Source organism: Podarcis cretensis (assembly GCF_951804945.1).
Source record: "Podarcis cretensis genome assembly, chromosome: 4".
Classification (NCBI taxonomy): Eukaryota; Metazoa; Chordata; class Lepidosauria; order Squamata; family Lacertidae; genus Podarcis; species Podarcis cretensis.
The window spans coordinates 80,588,549-80,612,222 of record NC_137173.1 but is presented as its reverse complement, the minus strand read 5'-3'; the positions used below and the strand labels follow the sequence as shown (position 1 = coordinate 80,612,222).

Here is a 23,674-nt window from a genome sequence, read left to right as displayed (position 1 = left end):
TTCAAGCTGAGAGAAGCCGAGTGGTTGTTTTTGACGGGTGAGGTAATGGCAGGGGGTTCGTTATGGAGAGGGGGCGGATCCCTCCGTTCTGGTTGGCTGAGGGCGGGGCGCGAGCGTGGCTAGGCGGCTCCTCCGAGGGATTCTATTGGTCACCTGAGAGAACGAGGAAGGGAGGCGGCGTGGAGGTGAGGAGGATGGGGACGTGGCTCGGCTTCTCCGGCGGTGGCTCGGCTGCGGTGGGACCTTCCCGTGCAGGTGAGGCGTTGCGAGGTGGGGTAGAGAGAGGAAGAGCTATGTCGTTCGGCCCGCCCCCCCGCCCCCCGTTTCTTTCCCTCACTTTCCTGTCGGCCCTGAAGAGACTGAGGGATCCAGGCTTGAAATGAAAGAAGGAAGAGGCTCCGAAACCGGATCCTGAATCGCCTTCGGCGGCCCACCCTCGCGTGTGATCTCATGACGCGGTGCAGGCACACGATTTGAGTGGCAGTGTCCATCAACTTCAGAGCCGGGGGCCCGTTAGATAAATAAAATAAAAATAACTGACTGATCAGTTGCATCACAGATAACTTGGTTCTGCCTCCCCTAACATAATGCCTGCCCCCCCCCCCCAAAAAATAAATAAATCATGGTTACACCCATGCCTGGACCCTTCCAATGTTTTATTGGGTGGGGGCCCTGAAGTGACCTCAGCCCCAGGATTTGGCTCCTAAGGTGGCGTCATAAAGGAAGCAGTGCTGGACTTGAGTTTGTTGTTGGTTATTTTGAGTATGGGACCAGAGAGTGGTGGTTAGCGAGTTGGATCCTTCCCGAAAAAAGAGGGGTGGGGTGGTGGTGGCTTCTTCCTCTCCCTCCCTCCTCCCCACCAAATCTCTACTATTTGTTACATCTTTAGCACCAAGGGAATAATGGTGTGTCTTGCTGCTCTCCCTGCTGCTGGACATGCCCTGCCCTTTAAAGCAAGCGGCTCTGGGAGCTTGGGAAGTGGACGCCGCTTCTTCCTTCCAATGGACGGAAAGGATATACACCTTTATGCACCTTGGTGAGGGCAGATGTAAATGGTGTGCTATAACTAGTGTTTAATGACCGTTTCAGACACGCCTTTCCTGGGACTAGATGTACTCCCATATATATGTAAGTAGTTGGTGGCGGCAGCAATCAAGGTCATCAGACTACTCCCTGGGGTCCATAGATGTTTGAAGGGGATGCTGAATTGAGTCATAGCTCCAGCACAATCTTTAATCTACCCTTCTTCCTCTTTTCCCAGTATTTAGTGAATTAAGTATTATGGAAGTAAGGAATGTGATCTTACTGTGAGGAATAAGTCTTGCTTGGGAGTACCTGAAAACCTGGAGCTATCCTTGACAGGATTGATGGATCTGAAGTCTTAATGGCTACCCACTGCTGTTTAACACACTTGGCAGGGCACTTGAGCACAAATTTGCATGTCCTTATTTCATATGTATAGATGCCTCTGGGAAATTAAGACAGTGGGTACATTGGGATCTCACCAACACTATGATCCACCATCTTATCATCAAAGTAAAACAACAACAGGTTTTTTTGGGAAGAGCAAACAGCAGGAGATCAAGGAGCTGCCCCAGAGTTCCAAAACTCAGATCTCCAGACCACTCCATAACAATATGGATTTGCAGCATCACATATTCCTGGCTATTGTACAGAACAAAGCCATGCCACAGCCCTTGACTTTAATGGGTTTACGATCTATGTAGACCAGAGAGATTTGGAAAGGAAGAGGTCAGGGAAATGTTCACTATTGTTGACTGCGAGAAGGAAGTTGTTTGACAAGTAGAGAGCATGAGGTGTTGCAGGGAAAAGGAGGAGCACAATAACAAAAGCAATGGAGGTGGGAGAAGTCTAGGTTAGTTACTAGGAAATTAAAATATTGTAATCAATTGTACTTTATTTTATTCATTTAACAATATTTGAATACTGCTTGATTATAATAAAAAAACCTCTCAGTAAGTAGCCATTTTATTTTTTGTTTTGAAATGCAGAGTTGGGAATCAACATTTATTGTCCATATAAGAAGATCAAGCAACCATTCCATTAGTGAAAATTAATTGAAGAGTATTTGATATAATTCAAGGAAAATATATTAAAATATTTTTCAGTAGAACCTCTTTCCGTCTTCATAGATGTTAGCTAGTGCTATGTTTTGGACAAAAAACAGACCAAGACAGAATATGTTTTTCATAAAAAGCAATGTAACCTTGAAGAAAGAAGAATGTGCAGTGCTTAAAGTATTTTCATCTCCTGGTTTCTGGAATTTGAATTCATATTTGTTTCAGTGGTTCAGCAGTATACTAAGAATGACAGCTAATTTTTATTAATTGATCACACTGCATATATATTTGAGATGCAGAAAGCATATAATGGAAAGTTTGGCATAATTTCTGACTGCTTTCCTATGATTGGTAATAATTGGACCATGAAGGTAACTGGATTTATTTCCTTATGGGTGTTGGCTTCATTGTTTTGCTGTCAACTAATAACACCTGTGGAACATGAGGATATAGTGAAACATGCAATAAAACTGCATCGTGGTAGAGGAGTTGCTGCTACACAGAGGAAACAATGGCTTGTAGAAAACTGCAGAAAGCTATCTGGACTCCTGCGTCAAAAGAATGTGGTTCTCAACAAACTAAAAAGTGCAATAAGAGCAGTAGAAAAGGACTCGGGGCTGTCACTTGCAGAAAGAACTTTTCAGGTCCACACATTTGAAATTTTTCAAAAGGAGCTGAATGAAAGTGAAAATTCTGTATTTCAAGCAATCTACGGACTCCAAAGAGCTTTACAAGGTGATTATAAAGATGTTGTGAACATGAAGGAAAGTAGTCGGCAGAGATTGGAAGCTTTGAGGGAAGCAGCAATAAAGGTTAGTTCTCTTTGCAGCTGAAAATTTAATGTTATAAAACTAAAGGATGTCAAGGTAGCTACCACCTATAGACAGGTTTCAACAAAGTATTAGGTTGGTTTCAACAAACTTGCTGGCTGTGCTTGGTGGAGAAGGGGGAATCACACCCATCACATTAATTCTGAGATAATGGTTTGCTTAGGGCAATATCTGGTGTTATACTCTGAGTAGAACTATTAAGTCTGTTTATTCCAGTGGCTCTATTCCGAGTATGATCAACATTGGGTATTGCCTTTAGGGCCAAAGTTGCAAAAAAAGCCAATGCGTGTAGAATTCCCCATATTATCAGTGGTCGTATTTGGGCCATAGATGCTATGCAAATGGCACATCTATGTATGATGCCCAGACAGGACAGAAACTCATGACTGATTGGGCAGGCTGCTGCATACTCCACAACCAAAAATGCCCAGTAACTGACCCATAGTGAGTTATGACATTCAGTAGTAAGAACTACTATTCCGCTTTCAAATGCAATATTAAGTGTCAAGTTCTTGTTCCATCTGTCCAAATAGTAGACAAAATATTTCTCAAACACGTTCGGTCCTATCATTTGTTAGGTTTATAAGCCTTTGATAGAAGCAAACGTCATTAGCTCTTGACAAGGTGGCCAAAGCCACTATGTTAAATCATCCAGAATTAAAAATCTGCTACTTCCACTGTTGCTGGGCAAGGAGATGCCTTTCTTAAGTAAGGAAAGAAGTGCATGCATGGCCATAAAAGTTGTTACGACAGCAGAGGATATACAATCAGTGAGACTGCTCCTTTGTCATTGTCATTGGAACTCCTTTTCCAGCAGTGTGGTCATGAGAAGGGGTGGCTGCAGAATGACAATAACCACATAATGAAATGAGAAGAGAAATATTGGCTTGCATTTTTATACCTAGAGAGATGTTACGTTGTACTTTATAGTTCCCCATAAAATCACTGGTGATGTTGAGTAAATTGCTATATTTCACCCTTAAGACATGTATGTCATCTTGTACTTCCTAAGTGAAAAGTGGGATATAAATACATAACAGTTAATAAATAATGGCTACTGAAAGGAGTAAACACTCTGCATATGTTGACTGTCCTTATTATAAAATGGCCTTTTTAAGGATTTCACTCCAGCTTTATTGAGGATCTAGAGCTGAAAGGCAATTTAAGGACCTCAGGAAGCTCTTTGTATGAAGTATTTGTTCTGCAGCTTTTTAAAAGTTTTGTAAGAACTTTGACAAAATGAAATGTTCATCTTGTGAATGTCAGCTTTGAAAAAATATCTTAGAATTTTTTTTATGAATTCTAACAGGAAGAAACGGAATATGTTGAACTTCTAGCAGCAGAGAAACACCAGGCTGAAGCCCTGAAAAACATGCAGCATCAAAATAAAAGTTTATCCATTCTTGATGAGATTCTTGAAGATGTAAGAAAAGCAGCTGATAGGCTTGAAGAGGAAATAGGAGAGCATGCCTTTGATGACAACAAGTCAGTAAGTTTATCTAGAGAGGGATTTTTATAGCAATTGAGTTCTGCTACTTACTATCTTATATAACAATTTATCAGAAGTATTCTTATTAAGCATTTTTATGTTATGTTCTCCAATTAAGTGGCATATTGGCATAATAAATAAGAAGACTGTCATTTCTTCTTGTTGCAATATACCGTATTTTTTGCACCGTAACACTCACTTTTTTCCTCCTAGAAAGTAAGGGGAAATGTCTGTGCGTGTTATGGAGGGAATGCCTACGGGTGGGGGGGGGGGATCTGCTGCAGTCGTGAGCAGAGGATCCATGGTTCCCCTTCCTTCCCTCCTCCGTGGCTCGCTTTGCAACAGCAAAGCGGGAGAAGAGCCGCTGAGTGGGGAGGAGAGAGGGACAGAGAGCCTGCTTCTTTAAAGGAGCAAAGCGGGAGAGGAGAGGAGCCTTCTCCTCTTATACCCCTCTCCTGCATTATTAGCAGCATCCTTCTCCACCCACCCCACGCATGTTCCTTCTCCCCTTAAACCCCTCTTCTGCATTATTAGCAGCATCCTTCTCCACACACCCCACACGTGCTCCTTGTCCCTTGAGTGCTTTTCCTTCCTTCCCCACTTAAAATGTGGTTACAAAGCACGGATCCACATGGATCCTCAGGATTTTTGCACTGGGTCACCCCAAATTCACCATTAGATCACATAGCATGTCCATGGCTACATCTTGCACCAAAAAAATCACGCACCCACTGTTGCCTGGGGCCACAGTGGTGCAAAAACGTGGTTACAAAGCATGGATCCACATGGATCCTCAGGATTTTTGCATTGGGCTACTCCAAACTCTGTCAGATCACATGTCTGTGGCCACAGCATGAACCACAAAAATCATACATCCACTGTTTCGTTTAGAACATTTTTTTTCTTGTTTTCCTCCTCTAAAAACTGCGTGCGTGTTATGGTCGGGTGCGTGTTATAGAGCAAAAAATACGGTAAATTCTAATTTGAAATCCAGTGCAATGGGGAGATTCCAAGACACCAACTGCAAGTTTTCTTCAGTGGTGAGAGGCGAGAAATACATAGTAGCTTGTATGTAACCCACATAACTGTAGAAATTAAAAGTAGCAAAGCTAGAAACTTTTAGAATAAAAAATGGCAATGTAACGGAAACACAAGATTGATATCTCTGACCTAGAGGTTATTAAGGCAATACAGTGGTGCCCCGCAAGACGAATGCCTCGCAAGACGGAAAACCCGCTAGACGAAAGGGTTTTCCGTTTTGGAGACGCTTCGCAAAACGAATTTCCCTATGGGCTTGCTTCGCAAGACAAAAATGTCTTGCGAGTTCCTGCGGGCTTTTTTCCCTCCCCCCCCTCTTTTCCTAAGCCCTAAGCCGCTTATCAGCTGATCGCTAAAAGCCGCTAAACCGCTAATAGCGCTAATCCGCTAAGCTGTCAATGGGCTTGCTTCGCAAGACGAAAAAACCGCTATACGAAGAGCCTCACGGAACGGATTAATTTCGTCTTGCGAGGCACCACTGTACTGTACAAACAATTTATAAAAGCAATTTATAAAAATTGAAATCCTGGTGCTGTAAGAATAGACTGGATTACTGCTACGCATTATATGCAGGGCTGCCTCTGAAGACTGGAAGCTTCAGCTGGTGCAGAATTCAGCAGCTAGGTTGCTCACTGGGGCAAAAGGGTTTTAGCATATTAAACCGATTCTGGCTTCCGGGCCCAATTCAAAGTGTTGGGGTTGACCTATAAAGCCTTAAACAGCTCAGGACTGCAATACTTCAAGGACCATCTCTCCCCATAAAAACCACATTGGAGAGGTACCTATGGACGTTTCTTCAGCCACAATCAGAAGGCTTTCAGGGCCAGATCTCTGCCCGCAGAGAGGGAGGTCCACACTGTTCTGTGACCTCTGAGGAACCCTCTGAGACCATAGGATTGCTTGCTCATTATTATTATTTCCTTTTAAACTCTAAAAACAAAAAAAAAATGGCATAATAAATAGATGACAATAATGAAAAACCTTTGCTTCCTTGATAGGTGAGGGGAGTGAATTTTGAAGCTGTTTTAAGAGTAGAAGAAGATGAAGCAGATACTAAAAGAAATATTTCAAAACGGGTAGTAGAAGATGATTTGGGTCTAAGCATGCTTATTGATTCCCAAAACAATCAGTACATACTTACTAAGCCCAGAGACTCTACCATTCCACGTGCGGATCATCATTTTATAAAGGTAATGTATGTAAATAGGGCTGAGCATATTACTAGAACTAAATTAAAAGTGAGTATTGTGTGTATACTTACATTTCAAAAGACAGAAATATAAACAACAATTATGAACATATTAAAGTTATTTGCCAATACCAGTTTGTAATTGTGTTATATCCGGGTGTTAGGAACTTTTTATTGCTGTCATATCTTAAAATACTACTGGGTTTTCCCAAATTAAAAATGCTGGTATTGAAACCTGGCAAAAATGGCAGAAAATAATGAATATTAATTTCATCTACTTCTGAGAATTAAAAATTGTGATTTTAGGTCCTACATTGGACTGCACTAGCTTGTATGATTATCTCAAGATCATTCTTTTATCTGAAATACTGTGAAGCATCTTCTTAGACTTTGCCCTGGATGGTTGTTATAGACATTATTCAACCACAAACTTGTGTTTGCCATGCGGAGTACCCTCAACAGGATGATAATTGCCATATACAATGTAGCTATTTGATGTAGATATCACTCTGCCTTAACTGAAAGAGACTTCTAGATAGGCTCCATTATTAAACATGTCAACCTTTTTACAGTCCCATTATATATATATGGGAAGTCTGAGTTCTGGTACTAAAAGTAGTATAAAATACTACTATGATCCCTCCATCTGCTTTTAATGCAGAAAAAATTATAGGGTGGCTCTATGGCTCCAAGTCAAAGCTCTTTCCCATCACCCTCATTTTTGCGGAAGCTGAGTTTATTTTTGAGTTGCCCTTGACCAGGCATAGGCAACCTTGGCCCTCCAGATTTTTTGGGACTACAGTTCCCATCATCCCTGACCACTGGTCCTGTTAGCTAGGGATCATGGGAGTTGTAGTCCCAAAACATCTGGAGGGCCGAGGTTACCTATGCCTCCCCTTGACACTAAAGGCAGCAGGGAAGTCCTTGCTCATATAGGAGCTCCTGCGTATGCAAGAGCTTCCGATCTGAGCTCTGTGTGCCATAACTACAGCAGCTGTTCTTATAGAGCTGTACTGGGTTAATTTTTAGTGACAGCTGGCATAAAAAATGAATTTAGAACTTGTGATCTGATTCCATTCACAGCTATGGGGAAAAAAATTAAACCCAAATAAGAATGGGACGCAGGTGGCGCTGTGGGTTAAAGCCTCAGCGCCTAGGACTTGCCGATCGAAAGGTCGGCGGTTCGAATCCCTGTGGCGGGGTGCGCTCCCGCTGCTCGGTCCCAGCGCCTGCCAACCTAGCAGTTCGAAAGCACCTCCGGGTGCAAGTAGATAAATAGGGACCGCTTACCAGCGGGAAGGTAAACGGCGTTTCCGTGTGCGGCTCTGGCTCGCCAGAGCAGCGATGTCACGCTGGCCACGTGACCCGGAAGTGTCTCTGGACAGCGCTGGCCCCTGGCCTCTTAAGTGAGATGGGCGCACAACCCCAGAGTCTGTCAAGACTGGCCTGTACGGGCAGGGGTACCTTTACCTTTACCTTTTAAGAATGTGATATGCCCCATAAATGCACCCTGGACTGCTCATCCAGCTCACAAATGAAATGGAATTGTTGTGAAACCAGTACCAACAAAGGGCAATATTAGTTGTGTGTTTTTTCCTAGAGAGAAAGGTGTCGGAATGCACATCCTTCAGCAGAACCCCACCTCAGTGATCCTCTCCTTGCCAGCCAGAGGCTTGCTTAGGCTGCTCACCTGACCAGCTTAATGGCCCCCCTCCCCATGCACCTCTCCGACTCAGCTGAAGTGTGGAGAGGCTTCTGTGCCTCAGCTGACCAGCTTAATGAGCAACCCCCCACCCATATGTCTCTCTGACTAGTGTGAGCCAGAGCAGCTCGGGGCTTGCTCATCTGAGGCATGGCTTTCCCACACACCAGCTGTTAGCCAGGAGGCTGAAGAGCCTCAGCAAAGCCCTGCTGTGCCTCCAGCTCACGAGGAGACCCTCTCCAGAGCCCTCATATTCAGGCTCTGGGGAGGATGTCCTCATGAGCTGGGGGTGCAGTGAGGCTTTGTTGGTCAAGCCTCTCCCCCAACTTCTGGGGCCCAGCTGAGAGGTGACAGAACGCTGTTCTGTTAGGGGGAAAGCCTTGAATATTAGTATTAGGAGTTAGCCTGAACAAACGAAAATCAACACTTATAAGGACTAATGACAAAAATACAGTATTTTGTTGTTGTAAAAATGTTGGTATAAGCATTTTCCAACTGATATTAACACCAGCTTTATCTCCATTTCATGTTTCATATGCATAATGAGTGATAGTTTTTTAATCTCTCCCAAGAGGTTTCACAGAGGGAGAGCATGCGAGCCCACGGCTTGCTCCTCGTCCCACTCAACTCCAGGTAGTGTTTCAGGAATGCAGTGTTCCATGAAAACGCCCAGTGACGATCCATGAAACCTCTTCCTTCCTGGATCAGTAGTATGTTCCCTTGCTTTGCATGTTGACATATGTGTGTGGAACATTTTTATTTTATTTTTGTTTTATTTATTAGGATATTGTCACCATAGGAATGCTATCTTTGCCTTGTGGATGGTTATGTACAACAATAGGATTACCAACTATGTTTGGATACATTATTTGTGGAGTACTCTTAGGACCATCAGGATTAAACAGCATTAAGGTAAGATTTTGGAGAGGTACAATGCTACATAAGCTGATATTAATTTATGCACCAGGGCTACTCCTCCCCCCCCCCAGTCCTGTACAGCCCCAAAATCTGCTCTGGAGAAGTAAGGGAATTAAGGGGTTTATGTATGCTTTCCTTATTGTGGAAGTAAGATGTAAGCAGATACTGTATGTATAGCATGACTGAACTTCTAGTTACTACTTTTGCAGAAGCTGACTATATTTTGAGACAATTAAAAAGACTTATCTGTGGTAACTGAACAGACTTGTGTTTTTCAGTCAATTGTGCAAGTAGAGACATTGGGAGAATTTGGTGTGTTCTACACACTGTTCCTCGTTGGCTTGGAGTTTTCCCCGGAAAGATTAAGAAAGGTATTGCTCCATACAATGTATGTGCATCAGCACTGCAAATAATCCAAGAGAAAAACAGCATTTTGGATTGTTCAAATTTGCATGATTTTTTAAAAAATGTTGCTTGACTAGACATTTTGTTTTAAGAATTTTTTGTTTGTTCTCTTAACACCTCTTTTTAAAAGACTTCTACAGTTTCCGGAGGGTTATTTTTTTGAAAATAAACACGTGTTCTCCTAGAATACATAGACACAGAGGCCTAGTTCTCACTGAGGTAGCAGATTTGTGTCTGGGTTATACCACTTCAGATGGCACATGTGGGCTCAGATGCTCTTCTGTCCAAATTAAAATCCTTGCACGTGGAAAGCTAGCATGCTGAGGAGAACACTGTGATAGAGCCATAGTCTGAAGTGGGTAGGACTCATATTTAGGGCATGATTGGCCCCCAGGTGCAAAGGCTGCAGCCACCTAGGGACAAAAAACAGAGCTAGAGACTGAGAAAAGAGAGACTATTGCGACTGCATCATAACTAGGCAAGTCAGAAGAGCAGTAAGGTGGATGCTACAGAAACAGCTCTGAATGGGAAAGTACCTCCAGGGCAGTGCAAGAGTCTTGAAAGTCTGAAAGTGGGATAGGCAGAGTGGGTGGTGTTAACCTGGCAATTTAATATTGCTCTTCTGCCTGGGTTCTCACCGAGGTGGCAAACCTGTTTGTACCATTTTTCTTTCTTCTCAATTACTCCTTTTTACATTCTCTTTCCACTGACCTTCCAGCTTGTGCTCAGCTTTTAATTCTTTCCAAACTTCTTTGCTAGAGCATAGCTGTGTTCATCACAGCCCCTTTAACACTTCGTTGGGTTGTCATTCCACATCTTGCTTTGCCTCTGGACTCTACTTTGGGAGCTGTGAGCTGAAAGAGTCCATCAAGCTACTATAAATAAATTTTATATGGGAGTGCTTGCATGCTAAAGAGTTATTGCCTTACTGACAGCTTATTTACTGTTTGAACACAAGTTAACAATTTACTCAGTAGTGTAGGATTGTTTGTTTTCTGCTTGGAATAGTATATATCCTAGCACTTTTTTCAGTTAAATATCGAGGACAAGGGTTGCATTAAGCAGGTGTGAGTTTCCCAGTTCATAATCTATAGCATAATATAATCTATTTGCCGGGGAAGGGGAACTTTTATTTTTTTGGAATTCATATTGTTAAATAGATCCAGAAACAAAGTTTGGGTTGTCTAAAGAACTCTCAGGATCTATATATTCTGAAGGTGTATTGCATAAAAATTTAGCATAAAATTTAAAGGATAAATACAGTTGCAATGTTGAAATAGTATTATGCTAATCTAAGTGACCATTATTCTCAAAGGTGTGGAAGATATCATTGCAAGGACCCTGTTACATGACATTCCTGATGATTGCATTTGGCTTACTGTGGGGACACTTGCTACAAATTAGAGCAACACAGAGCGTTTTCATTGCTACTTGTTTATCATTATCAAGCACACCATTGGTATCCAGATTCCTTGCAGGGAGTGCTCGGGGAGATAAAGAAGGTAGGTGGATCCTTAACCTACTGAATTCTTCCATTTAATTTTAGCCCAGACACATGGGCAAAAAGAACTAACCTTAAAAGGTACTGATGAACTTTTAATTGTCGTAGAAGGGTGCTCTTAACTATCAGTTAACTTCCAGTTAAATAATGAGAGTTTCGCATAGTGATGGTCCTGACCTGAGTTCTTTACCCATTAAGTTATAGGATCCATTTATTTTTGCCGAATTTTCGGATTGCCCTTCACTTTTCATCATATTCTCCAACCTGGTACCCTCCAAATGTTTTCAACTACAACTTCCATCAACCTTGGTAAGAATGACCAATGGTCAGGAATTGTGGGAGTTGTAGTCCAAAGTGTCTGGAAGGCTAGGTTTGAGATCCAGTGCCTTCCATGCAGTTAATAATTTCTGAAGATTCTATCCCTAGTTTCTCAGCCGATATCTGAGTTAACAAAACCTATCCTGCAGCATGTCTAATCACAGCACTCCATAATGCTTTCTGTGCGAGATAAGTTGGTTTCTATGAAATGCAAGCCTCAAGAGACATGTATTGTAATAGACTTCTAGAAAAGCATAGATGCAGGCTTAGATATAATCTACTGAAAATATAAAAGCTTGAGAATAAGACATCTTAATAGAATCCTGTTAATACATCTACACGTGTAGCTTTATATTTTCAATGATATTTTGTCATCTGCCTGGTATGATGAATGGGCTAATTATGGAACTGAATCATGAGTTGCGTACAGCTGTTGCAGATGAGAGCTAGAGGAGTTTTTCTTCCTCTCCCATAATACTGCAAACTGAATTGTGAATTCAGTTTGTAGTATTATGGGAATTCAAACTGAATTCAGGACACCCAATAGGAAACAATTATTTACACAGCACATAGTTAAACTATGGAATTCATTGCCACAAGAGTGTGGATGGTCACCAACTTAGATGGCTTTTAGAGGAAATTAGACAAATTCATGGGGGATAAGACTATAAATGCCTACTAGTCATGGAGATATGCTACAGAGCCGGACTTAGGGAGGTGTGGGCAGTTCCCCTGCACAGGGCACTGAGCCAAGGGGGCACTAATAATAATAATAATAATTAATAATAAAAACAAACAAACAAACAAATAAATAACAAATCAATATTTATGCTGGTACCTACTCAAAGTTAGGCCCTGGTCAGGCAGGTGATTGAATTTCTGCAACTATGATGTAGTGCACTTGAGAGCAAAATGGAAGGCAAGAGGGGGGAGGACACCAAATAAATATTTAGGGAGCCAAATTTTGTCCTTGCTCAGGGCACCATATTACCAAAGTCCACCCCTGTATGCTAACTCCAGGTTCAGAGAAAAGACAGCATGCCTCTGAATGTAAGCTGCTGGGGAACTACTGGATTTGTAAAATTTCCAGGAATTTTGAAGCCGCAAAGAAACCCATACCTTTTAGGGGGTGGGGGTGAGGAATGGACATTTTCAGAAAAAAATGCAATACATTTTAACAGTACTCTTTACATATTGAAAGTCAGTTTGATACTTTAGGAACATAAAATACATTATGCATAGCTTGGTTTACCACAGAAATATGACTGGTATTTTAAAAGAAGATTTTATTCAGACAATAATTACTAATTTGTTTTTTAAAGTCTTTGTTCCAAATGGAGTTACAAGCTGCTCGACTGTAAGGAAGTTCTCTCTATGATTTTGCAAGCTTATGTGGAGCAGGCAAAAATAAGAAGAAAAACCATCAACATTATTGTGAAACAAATGACTATTCTGAAAACTATTACGTCTTCTCCAGTCCTCCACAGTGTTAAGCAGACATAAAAAGAGCTCAGAAAAAGAGGGGAGAAGGAACAAAACTTACTGAACCCCACGTGAAATTTAGTCTTTATTCTATCAGTAAATTTCAGTTTCTTCATATTTCCCATCATATTTATCATGGACTGATTTCTAAGAAGGTTTGCCCAAGTTGAAACAAGCTTCTACCCTTCCACATGTCAGTTTATTTCTTGTTTTGGTGTGTTTCAAAACATAGACCAGCTTCTTTCACGTGCTACAGAAGGGGGAGGAATCTGAAGTAGGTAAGAGACAGGAGAGGCTGTACATTGGACGCTGAGGTTGCAAACGTGATCCGTGCAGGATGCATGTTCGCAACCTGCGTCTGCGCATGCACAGGTAGCGATTTAGCGCAAAGTGCATGCACAAAGTGCAATTTAGCGCTTCTGTGCATGCGTGACTGCCAAAACCTGGAAGTAACCCGTTCTGGTACTTACGGGTTTCGGCAGTCCACAACCCGTAAAAACACAACCTGAAGCGGCTTTAACCCAAGGTATGACTGTATTGTGCATAGGTCTTGCCACTATGTTGCAGGAAGGTTACGCTTGGCAGAATCCCAGATGCTCTGTCGAATATGTTGGCCCAATAGGTTCTGTACTCTGCAGAAAGCAAGCCTTCCTCATCACACTCTAATTGTGCTGCTTGTTTTGTAATGGAGTCAAACACAGAAGCGGTGCGGTCATCACTTACATTTTTGCCCTTGAATCTTGGATCCAGCAGATATGCAGCAGCATAAATTGCATGGCAACAAAATTATGCTGGAAGTTGGCTTGTATTTATATTGTACTGGCTTGTATTTTGGGGATCAAAATGACCTTCCCATTGATTTGCCATTCAATAATAGATATTCTGAAAGTCATGCCTTCTTGCGCACATTTTCTTAGACTCTCATTTTATTTTTCTTTCTGTAAGAAGAAGAGGAGGAGTTTGGATTTGATATCCCGCCTTTCACTCCCTTTAAGGAGTCTCAAAGCGGCTAACATTCTCCTTTCCCTTCCTCCCCCACAACAAACACTTTGTGAGGTGAGTGGGGCTGAGAGACTTCAAAGAAGTGTGACTGGCCCAAGGTCACCCAGTAATACTTTCACATGTACGAGTTCAGTCCAAATAGATATTATATAACAAGTTCATGATAAATGGCAAATCATTATCAAGGAAACGGATGCTATTAATACTGTATTGCAGTTCTTGAACATATTTAACATCTGCCTCTCTTTTTTAATCTCCCAGGAGATATTGATTACAGCAGTGTTCTGCTTGCAATGTTGGTTATGCAGGATGTACAGCTTGGCTTGTTTATAGCTGTTATGCCAACTCTTATTCAAGCGGGTGTTGGCACACATTCCAGGTAACAAAGTTCATTCGTTTGCTTTTATCCATTACATTTTTAGCCTGTCTTTTCTCCAAGGATTTCAGGACTGTGTACATGGTATGTTTATTTTCCTTCATGCTGCATGTCTCTTAAAGTGTGAATGCAATGAAGTGTTTTATCATACATCTAATAACTAATTTACTGTTGACATATGGTACATAATTACTGGCTTTCCATGCTGCAGTTCAGAGGTGCAAATGAACTGGAACCGTAAATACATTGGAGTTTCTATGTCAACTTTATTTTCATTAGTCTGGCTCTTCTACCTTCAAATTGCTCTTTGAATTTCACTGAGTTTGATATGTAAGTTCCTGAAGAGGGCACTGGCCAAGAAATTGGTGCATGCTATCAATTGTACATGCATAGGGCTTAAATGTTAAATACATCCTAATACTGTTTATTTTGTGACTCAGATGTCAATTTAATTAGGTTATAAATATTTTTCGTAGCTCATTTAGTAGCTCATTTTTAGTAGCAGTTTTGAACGGTTCATTATACCAGCTGGATCAAAATGGTGTCTGGTGGTATCCAAATATAAACCAAATTCAACATGGGAACTGTCATGCTGAATTGGGCAACAGTAACTTCAGTGACGTCCAAACTGGTGCAATTTATACAGTTCGGTCTGACATCTAGATTCTAAATGGCACGTGACAGTATCCAAATGCAGGCCAAAGCACACTCCTCATTCTCTGGAACCATCATGCCAAAGTGGGCAGTGATATTTTCTGATCCTTTGGCACTGGTGCAGTGTGGAACATTTTGGTTCATCATCTTGATTCAAAATGGTGGCCAGTGCTAAACATAGACAAAAAACTGGCTCCTCCTCCTCAGGAACTTCCACATGATATCTCAAGAGGCATTCAAATGCTTAGAGGGCAGGGCAAACAGACACACCACTTTCAAAAATATTTATAGATAAGGCTCAATTTTTATTCTAGCTTAAATATTCCCCAAGTCTGTTTTTTTTTTTTTTAAGACCAGGTGTGGCTAACCTGTGGTTCTCCAGATGCTGATGGACTCCAACTTTCATCAGACCCCTTCAGTGTGGCCAGTGATTATGAATGATGGGAGTTGTAGTCTAACATTTGCAGGAATTGCGGGTTAGGAAACTGTAAATGACAGATACAGATTTATGCACACATTTTCCTGTTTAATAAACTCATCTTAAGAGGGCTTTTAGAATGACACTGAACGTGACTTTTTCTTCTTTTTCCCTAGCACCATCAAGGAAATACTGAGAATATTGATGCTGATTGGACAAATTCTCTTTTCTTTGGCTGCTGCCTTGCTTATATGTCTTGTTTTAAAGACTTATCTAATAGGACCATACTACCGCAAGTTGCATACGGAAAGCAAAGGAAATAAGGAAATTCTAGTTCTGGGAATATCTGCTTTTATGTTCCTTATGTTAATGGTAATTTTTCCAAATATTTCTTTATTTTTAACTTGCACATGATATGGTGATATATTAATTTTGAAAATAATTCCAGGAGAAAATGTAGATTTCATTCATGGAAGCTGGCTTCATAGGTGAATATGTAAATTACATAAAAGATTATGTCAACAAATTTAATAACCAATTTAATAACCAGTTTTAAATGAATATTGGAGCGGTCAGAAAGCTGGCTGCTCATAAAAATGCTTGTGCATAGCTTAAAATGCTTATGCGTACATAGTCCTAGCTTAAAGTTCTTTCATTGTATAGCTAAAGTTCCACCCATATAGCTGCCATTATTGCAGACATCATGGCCTGCCATGTCTGAGTCAAAGTCTGTTATCTGGGTTGTCTCTAAGAAGTTACGTCAACTTGATGAGAAGGAGATACATTAAATCTCCTGGTGCCCCCTAGTGTTGGCTGGTACCCATTTGGGCCAGTAGGACAGATGACAGGGAGGTCAACAGCAGGTGGTGCTAGAGCCAATGACAGGCAGAGCCAACTTCGTTTCTGTTGGGTTCTACATCTAAGACTAAGGAGGAGGAAGCTGATAAGCAGTGCTACCTCTCCTTCCTGGATTGGCTATAAGAATCCAGGCAGGTAGGGTTGGAAGGTAACTGCAGGGTAGAAGGGAAGAGCCAAATGTTAACTGATTCCATGTAGACTAGTCCTTCCATGTAACCTGGTAGATTGAAGAAATGAGTAGTGAATAGGCATAGAAAGATACAGAATATAAGCAAATACTTTGATGCTTTGACGGGATCTTATGTTCATTTTTACTCTTCAGTTATTTGACATGCATTAGATCAGAAGCTGTATCTAATGATTTTGCATTGCCTTTGACCTCCCTTTCCATTTAGACAGCTACATCATGCACTGTTGCTCAGGAAAGCTCATGCCACAATAAACTAGCCTTTTAGATGCAGGAAGACTCTTTGTCCTTGCTGCTACAGATTTACACAGCAACGTCTCTGTAATATAAAACAAGTTTCTAAAAGCAAATACCTTGGTGCTAAGGCATTTTTGCTGAATGCGCTAGTGTCAGATATGGCATAAAAAGTAAGTTTGAAAAATTCATATACATTTCTTAAAATCAAGTGTGCATGGCCACTCGTAGTTAGATCACTGCATTACCATCCTAAATACATTAATATGGTAAGTTTCCTTTGTTTGTATTTAATGAGAGGCGCTAGTGTGATTAGTTTGGATTTCAAGTGGATTTACTACAGTAAAACTGTGTTTAGGAACTGGGCTAACAGGTAATCAAGGATGGTAGAGACCATTTTATAACTCACAAAAAGATTATAATTTTAGAAGTCTTAAAATTGCTTATTTCCTCTAACTTTAATTATTGAAATTATAGTGTTTTCATTAAATAAGGATAGTGTTCTAAAAGATCTGCATGTAATATTTAATTTTTAAGCAAAGTGGTTAATGAAAAGTTAATTAATAGACACAAAATAGTAATAAAAATCTTTTCCACTCCCTTACAGATCACAGAGCTATTGGATGTTTCAATGGAATTGGGATGTTTTTTAGCAGGAGCACTTATATCTTCTCAGGGTCATATGGTTACTGAAGAAATTATGTCCTGTATTGAACCAATACGTGACTTTCTTGCCATCATATTCTTTGCATCTATAGGTAACTTATTACAAAAATATATAAATGATGATTATTTTGACCAGCATAACAGCCAAAGGGAAAGGAATGTACATTTGTAATAACTAGGATAAATTTCAATTGCATTATGCTTGTGAAGCCTATTGGCATCAACTGGTCATGGTGTGAAGGCACAGAATGTTTATGAGTATTCTAACTATTCAGGTAGACAAAACTATTGGACTAGACTCCAAAGAACTATGGATCTTCCAAAGTCATTAGGCTTATTCTTGATCAGTAACCACCATGATACATGACAAACTACCTATGAAATTAAAGTGACTTTCAAGCAGTTTGTGATATAGCATGTGGAACCGTATAAAAAGAAAAGGAATTGAAGAGCTGGATTGATAAAAGTTCCTTATGTGAACCTAAGTGGCTCTTTATGTCCCAGAGTGTTTGCAGTTCACATTCTCTGAAGGAAAGGGGAGTTGTCAGTTTGTAACTGAACTGAAACATCACACAGCTCAGGGACTGGAAAGAAGTCCCAATAGTTACAGGAGCGAAGGTGACATGGTATCTAGGAGCAAGGTAGATCAAGAAATTGGAACCTATGTAACATCCCTCAAATCAGCTTCTATACCTAAGGACTGGAAAGTGGCAAATGTACCACCAATTTTTAAAAAGGAGGATCTTGGAAATTTGGGCTGGTTAGCTTTATGTCCCAGGAAAACTTGTGGAAAGTATTCTTAAATATAAAATGGCCAAGTATATAAAAGAACAAGTTGTTGCTAAAGCAAAACCAGCACGGCTTATGCAAGGGTACACCCCATCCTATTAACCTATTACTTTGAGTGTCAACAAGTATATAGACATATATGATCCAGTTGCCATAGTGCATTTGAACTTTTAAAATGCTTTTGACAAGGTACTGTACCTCATGAAAGATTCCTGAGTAAGCTTAGCAATCACTGACTAAAAGGCAAGGTCCTCTTGTGGCTCAGGAACTGGTTAAATAACAGGAAGCAGAGAGTACGAATATATGGATAGTTGTCCTGATCGAGGAATGTGGGAAGTGGAGTCCTCCCAAGGATCTGTATTGGGCCATGTTCACAAGCAATGTAGAGTTAAGAGTTGAGCAGTGAGGTGGGTAAGTTTGCTGATGATTCAGCACTGTTTGGGGTCGGTTCAAAGGGATTGTGAAATGCTTCAAAGGGATCTCTTTAATAAGCGAATGGGTGGTAAAATGGCAAATGCAATTCAGTATAAACAAGGGGCAAAAATATCTTAATTTCACATCTGCGCTCATGAGGTCTGAGCTGGCAGTAACTGACCAAAAGTGACACCTTGGGTCACAGTTGATAGCTCAATGAAGATAGTCACCTAGTAACATCACTGACAGGATTTTTTTTTTTTTTTACCTAATTCAGGAACAACCAGCTAGTAAGCATCACTCCTATGCTTTAGAGACAGTATCTACAGCAGACTCTGTAGGCTGAAATACTGCATCTGGTGGATGGTACTTTCCACCTGAATTATGCAACCTCTCTAATATCATGGGTAAAATGAAAACATCTAAAATATTATTCTTTAATATGGCATGCTTAACTCAGCAACAAGCTTTAAGAAAGATTCCTGTCAATATTTCATCACTGTGCTCTTTTATAAATATTGCAATGTTTAGAAAAAAGTCACAATAGCTGTAAGATGCTTCTTTTTCTCTTGCAGGCCTTCATGTTTTCCCTACATTTGTAATATATGAACTCACAGTCTTGCTGTTCCTTACACTTTCAGTGGTAATAATGAAGGTATATATATATATTCGCTACTTTAGAATAAAATTGAATAAGGTTGATATTTTGTATTATGTTACTATGGTGACTGCAACCCCACTCCCAGCAACTGGTATTCTGTGGCTTAAGAATGCTAGATGAAGGACACAACCGATGATTTTTTTCCACAAGAACCTAACCACAGGTTTCTATTTTACAATGCAATCCTATCCATGTCTACTCAAAAGTCCTACTGAATTCAGTGGGGCTTACTCCCGGTTTTGTGAGATTAGGACTGCAGCCTTGGCTCTGGTTCAGGCTGCTGAATGCAGATTGTGAGAATGCAGTAGTAATTTATTAATCATTACTACAGTGGTACCTCGTGTTACGTGCTTAATCCATTCCGGAGGTCTGTTCGTAACCAGAAACCGCTCATAACATGAGGCGTGCTTTCGCTAATGGCACTTCCCGCTGCCGCCATGCTGCCAGAGCACGACTTCCACTCGCATTCCGGGGCAAAGTTCTCAACAAGGGGCATCTACTTCCGGGTTAGCGGAGTGCTTAACCCAAAGCATTTCGTAAGGGAGGGGGGCGGTACGTAACACAAGGTACCACTGTATCTGTATTAGTCAAAGAAACAACAACAGTAAAATGCCAATGTGAGATATATAGGCTGAAATTCTATATTAAACAATATAATATTTAAAAAGTTATCAGATTCCGTTATCAGAACAATTGCCCAACTACAGAAGATTACTCAGATAAAATGTCAGCAATGACAGCAGGAAAATTAGCAACTAAATGTCTGGGAACAGAGAAATATATTCACGTAGTACTGAAAAGATATCTGCATCAGTGCCAGGCAAGCCTCCCTAATATATTATGTTTAATATATTGTTTTGATCTCTAATGTTAGTATAAAGCACTAGATTGGCTTAAAATATACAAAGAGAAGCTATATTTAATCCCATCAGAAGTGTACAAACTGCTGAAAGAATTGCAACTCACAAGCCAGTAAGCTTTTTCTCTTATTTCATATACATTTGTAGAGGGTTTTTTTACCAGACTGAAACTTTTCCAGAACTATAAAATTTAAGCAGGCATTCTAAGTTAAAGCCCATGTTTATTGGAATCAATGAGAAAGAATTGTGTCCAGTTCTTTCAGGAGTTGTTCCACTTAAGCAATAACTTTCTTATGAAGTCTTCACTACTATAGCCACCAGCATTGCAAAAAGCTTCTCCTGGAAGCTGGAATGTGGTGCAGGAGTTGCAGTGGAATGGGAAAATTTGTTTGGAAGCTCCCCAGTTTTCACTAATTCCCCTGCACCACATTCCTGGTCTCACTTGTGGGACGCCTTGCCCCTCAGCAGAGGCTCTGGAAGGCACAGTGTGTCTACAATGGAAAAAAGGACAGCCTTATTGTGTGAGCAGCTTTCTCATTGTTACAAAGCTGAGATACAACCCTAAACACTTTAAATTTAATCTAGTATGCTGTGTAAAGATCACCTAGATTACAATCTGACCTGTTCTGTTCTGCTAATCAGTATAAACTAGATAACTGTGGTTAATTAAATAACTTCTTAACCTTATTTTATTTTAAGCAGCATAAACTTTCCTGTTTTTTCCACTGCATTGTTAAAAACATTCTCTCTCAGTTTTTCCTGGCAGTGCTTGTCCTTTCTATGATTCTTCCAAAGAGCAGTCAGTACATCAAATGGATTGTATCTGCAGGCTTGGCTCAAGTCAGTGAATTTTCCTTTGTCTTGGGAAGCAGAGCGCGCAGAGCGGGTATAATTTCTCGAGAGGTAAGCTATGACATCATAAAGCCATATCATGGAGAGCCAGGCTGGTGGTGTGGTTAAAGCGCCAGACTTAGGGGTGAGGAGAGACCACAGTTCAAATCCCCACACAGCCATAAACCATTTCACACTTTGAAGCATGTAATAAAATCATACGGTAAAATGGTCAACTTAAGGGATGTTGAGACTGGATGCTATATACACAGTTGTCGGTAGCTTCTTTAAGCTTTTTTCCCTTTTTAAACAGAAACAGCTTTGGAGTCTTAATGCTTCATTAGTAGAAGAAAGGGAGGGGGAAGAGCTGGTTAACATTTTACCTCCATTCTATTTCCTTTTCAAACCCACCCAGCTGTGTTCCCCCTTGCAAAATAGTGGTAGGCCTGCATTCCCCACCCATGGGTAGAAAAAAAAAAACTTCAGACGGGAGAAAAGATTCTAGCTCCTGCATTTACTTTACCTTGCAACCTCCCAAGGCTGTTTGGGGGTTCATTCTTCTTTAATGGGAAATTTGCACAAAAGTTGCGTTAGGCCATGTCAAATACATGTATTCCAAAAGCTGGACTCCACCAGCCTCAACTTCTAGTAGCATTTTAGCTGTAGATTGACAAATATTAAAGGGCATGTTGGATGGGTAATAAAGGAATAAGGAGGTGTGGCTTGCCATAAAATGCTGCTTGTTGCATATTGAGATTGGTTGTGCTATCTTCCAAGTCCTGGTAATAGAACAATAATGACAATCCTTTTAAGCATTGTGTGGTGATCTACTTGTGGGGTTGAATAAGTATCTGCTGCATAAATGGGGTGGTAGGTTACATTGTCTCTAGTTGCCATTGTCTTAGTTACCTTCATGCTGTAGCATCAGAAGCAGCCTAATGTTTCTGTGAGTGAGAAGCCTAAGGATGGGTCCCAGACGGATGAAGAGGACTGCTGAGATCTTAAGAGTTTTCATTCTGAGGTCCGTAAGCAACCTCTGGTAAATGAAACTATATTAATAATGCTGGCAGATAATGGGCAACCCAGTGGAGCAGTTTCAAAGCCAATTGATAAAAAGGGATTTAAAAAATATAGAGCAAAGACTATCAGATGGCCTGTTACACTTCATTACTCCAGTAATATTTACTTCTTCACCTGATCTCTCAAACTCTCTTGTTGACGTTGATCTGTCTTTGTGTTTGGGTAGGTAAAGATGTCATGGCTTCTCTAGATGGAACTTTTATGACCTGCTAGTTCTGAGTATTATTTTAGTACAAGGAAAATTTCCACCCATTTAAGTGATGCCTTTGAAAAGTATTGTGGCAAAGTTATTCAAAGGCTGCAACACGGCAAATGCCATGATTTTGAAAAACAATGGATTAAGACTATCACAAGTGTGCAAATATAATTACGTCATATAATGTACTTTGCATACATAGGAACATGGCTGGGAAAGACCTTTACCCAAGACCCTAGCCTAGAGCCACTGTCAGAATAGAAGGCACTGTCCTTGGTGGAAGGATCTCTTTGAATACTTTAGAGGGTTTCTGCTAAGATTGTTTTTCTTCACAGAAATAACACATTTTGCTTCCCAATTTTTAGGTCTACCTCCTTATATTGAGTGTGACTACTCTAAGCCAATTGCTCGCACCAGCACTCTGGAGAGCTGCGATTATGAAATGCGTACCAAGACCTGAAAGACGATTAATTTCCTAAAGTTACTTAGTACAAATCTTTCATGAAGAAAGCATCCTTATAATCAACAAATGCAGAATTTCCCACACTACATAGCCTGAATTTGGGAGGAAGAGCCTGTGTGTCTGCCCCCACAAAAAAGCTTTATTTCTTTTACAAAAAGTCTGCAAATCCAATAACTGACTGGTGTGCCTTTTTGTGAGAATCAGGCAGAATCCTGCACTGCATAAGAAAGACACTGATCACACAATGGGATTTCGCCAACCTTTCTTTCCCCCTATGCTCCACCCCAATCATTCCTGGAGCAGATTTTGAGGTACACAGGGGCCTGCGGGAGAGGAAAGTGAAGTCCCATAGTGTGAGCAGAAGTCTATTCCACTTGCACATGTGTGGTGCTGGATACAACCTGTTATTTACAGTCAGTGTAGTAAGTTTAATTAATATTTATAGTGCCTGTGGCACTGTTAAAGAACTATGTCATAAGTTAGTATCCAAATCTAACGGCCACAGTATATATATATATATATATATATTTTCAGTGCTATACAAACTTTAATTTTTTTCATTCAAATATAAGCTTGAAAACTACTACAGCTATCAAAGGACTGAAAGTTAATATGCCTATATTTACACTTAATTGATGCATTTTAAATAATGTAGTTATTTGTAACATTGATCTGTCTCACATTTTTTTGACAAAAATGTTTGTTGTGATCAGAAATGACTTTTTAGTATGAATAGCAAGAATTTATTGTGTTGATCATGTTAATAGTTCAAAACCAAAACATAGACATTGAAACTAAATTAAAACTATTTTTGGAAGATATGTTTAGGTTTGTGTTGCTTCACTGGATAAATCATCTTCTATATAGCAAGAAGGAAAAATTCAAAATCTAGTCACATTGAATAAATACCAGAAAGTCCATGTCTTTAATTCTTATAGACACATACTGAATGGTGAACTATTCCACCTTATTTGATTCCAAGTCTAATATTTAAAATGTGATTCTTTAACAGTCTTTGTGGTATTCTATATG

The 23,674-nt window shown here is 40.3% G+C and overlaps 1 protein-coding gene across 1 annotated transcript; it reads left to right on the top strand.

Moving 5' to 3' along the window:
• The first annotated feature begins 152 nt into the window (after positions 1-152).
• TMCO3 (transmembrane and coiled-coil domains 3) lies at positions 153-23,463 on the top strand. The gene is made up of 13 exons (XM_079972683.1): positions 153-255; positions 2,013-2,893; positions 4,221-4,400; positions 6,437-6,628; positions 9,113-9,241; positions 9,526-9,618; positions 10,968-11,154; positions 14,217-14,334; positions 15,580-15,775; positions 17,290-17,440; positions 19,127-19,206; positions 20,826-20,975; positions 22,545-23,463. The coding sequence occupies exons 2-13, from the start codon at positions 2,375-2,377 to the stop codon at positions 22,656-22,658; spliced, it is 2,109 nt and encodes a 702-aa protein (XP_079828809.1). The 5' UTR covers positions 153-255; positions 2,013-2,374; the 3' UTR covers positions 22,659-23,463.
• The last annotated feature ends 211 nt before the right edge of the window (positions 23,464-23,674 follow it).

Excerpts from the sequence above, each read along its gene's own strand:
- TMCO3 (XM_079972683.1), top strand. The coding sequence starts at position 2,375 with ATGCAGAAAGCATATAATGGAAAGTTTGGCATAATTTCTGACTGCTTT. Across the intron at positions 2,894-4,220 it reads TGAGGGAAGCAGCAATAAAG|GAAGAAACGGAATATGTTGA; the intron begins GTTAGTTCTCTT and ends GAATTCTAACAG. Across the intron at positions 6,629-9,112 it reads CGGATCATCATTTTATAAAG|GATATTGTCACCATAGGAAT; the intron begins GTAATGTATGTA and ends TTTATTTATTAG.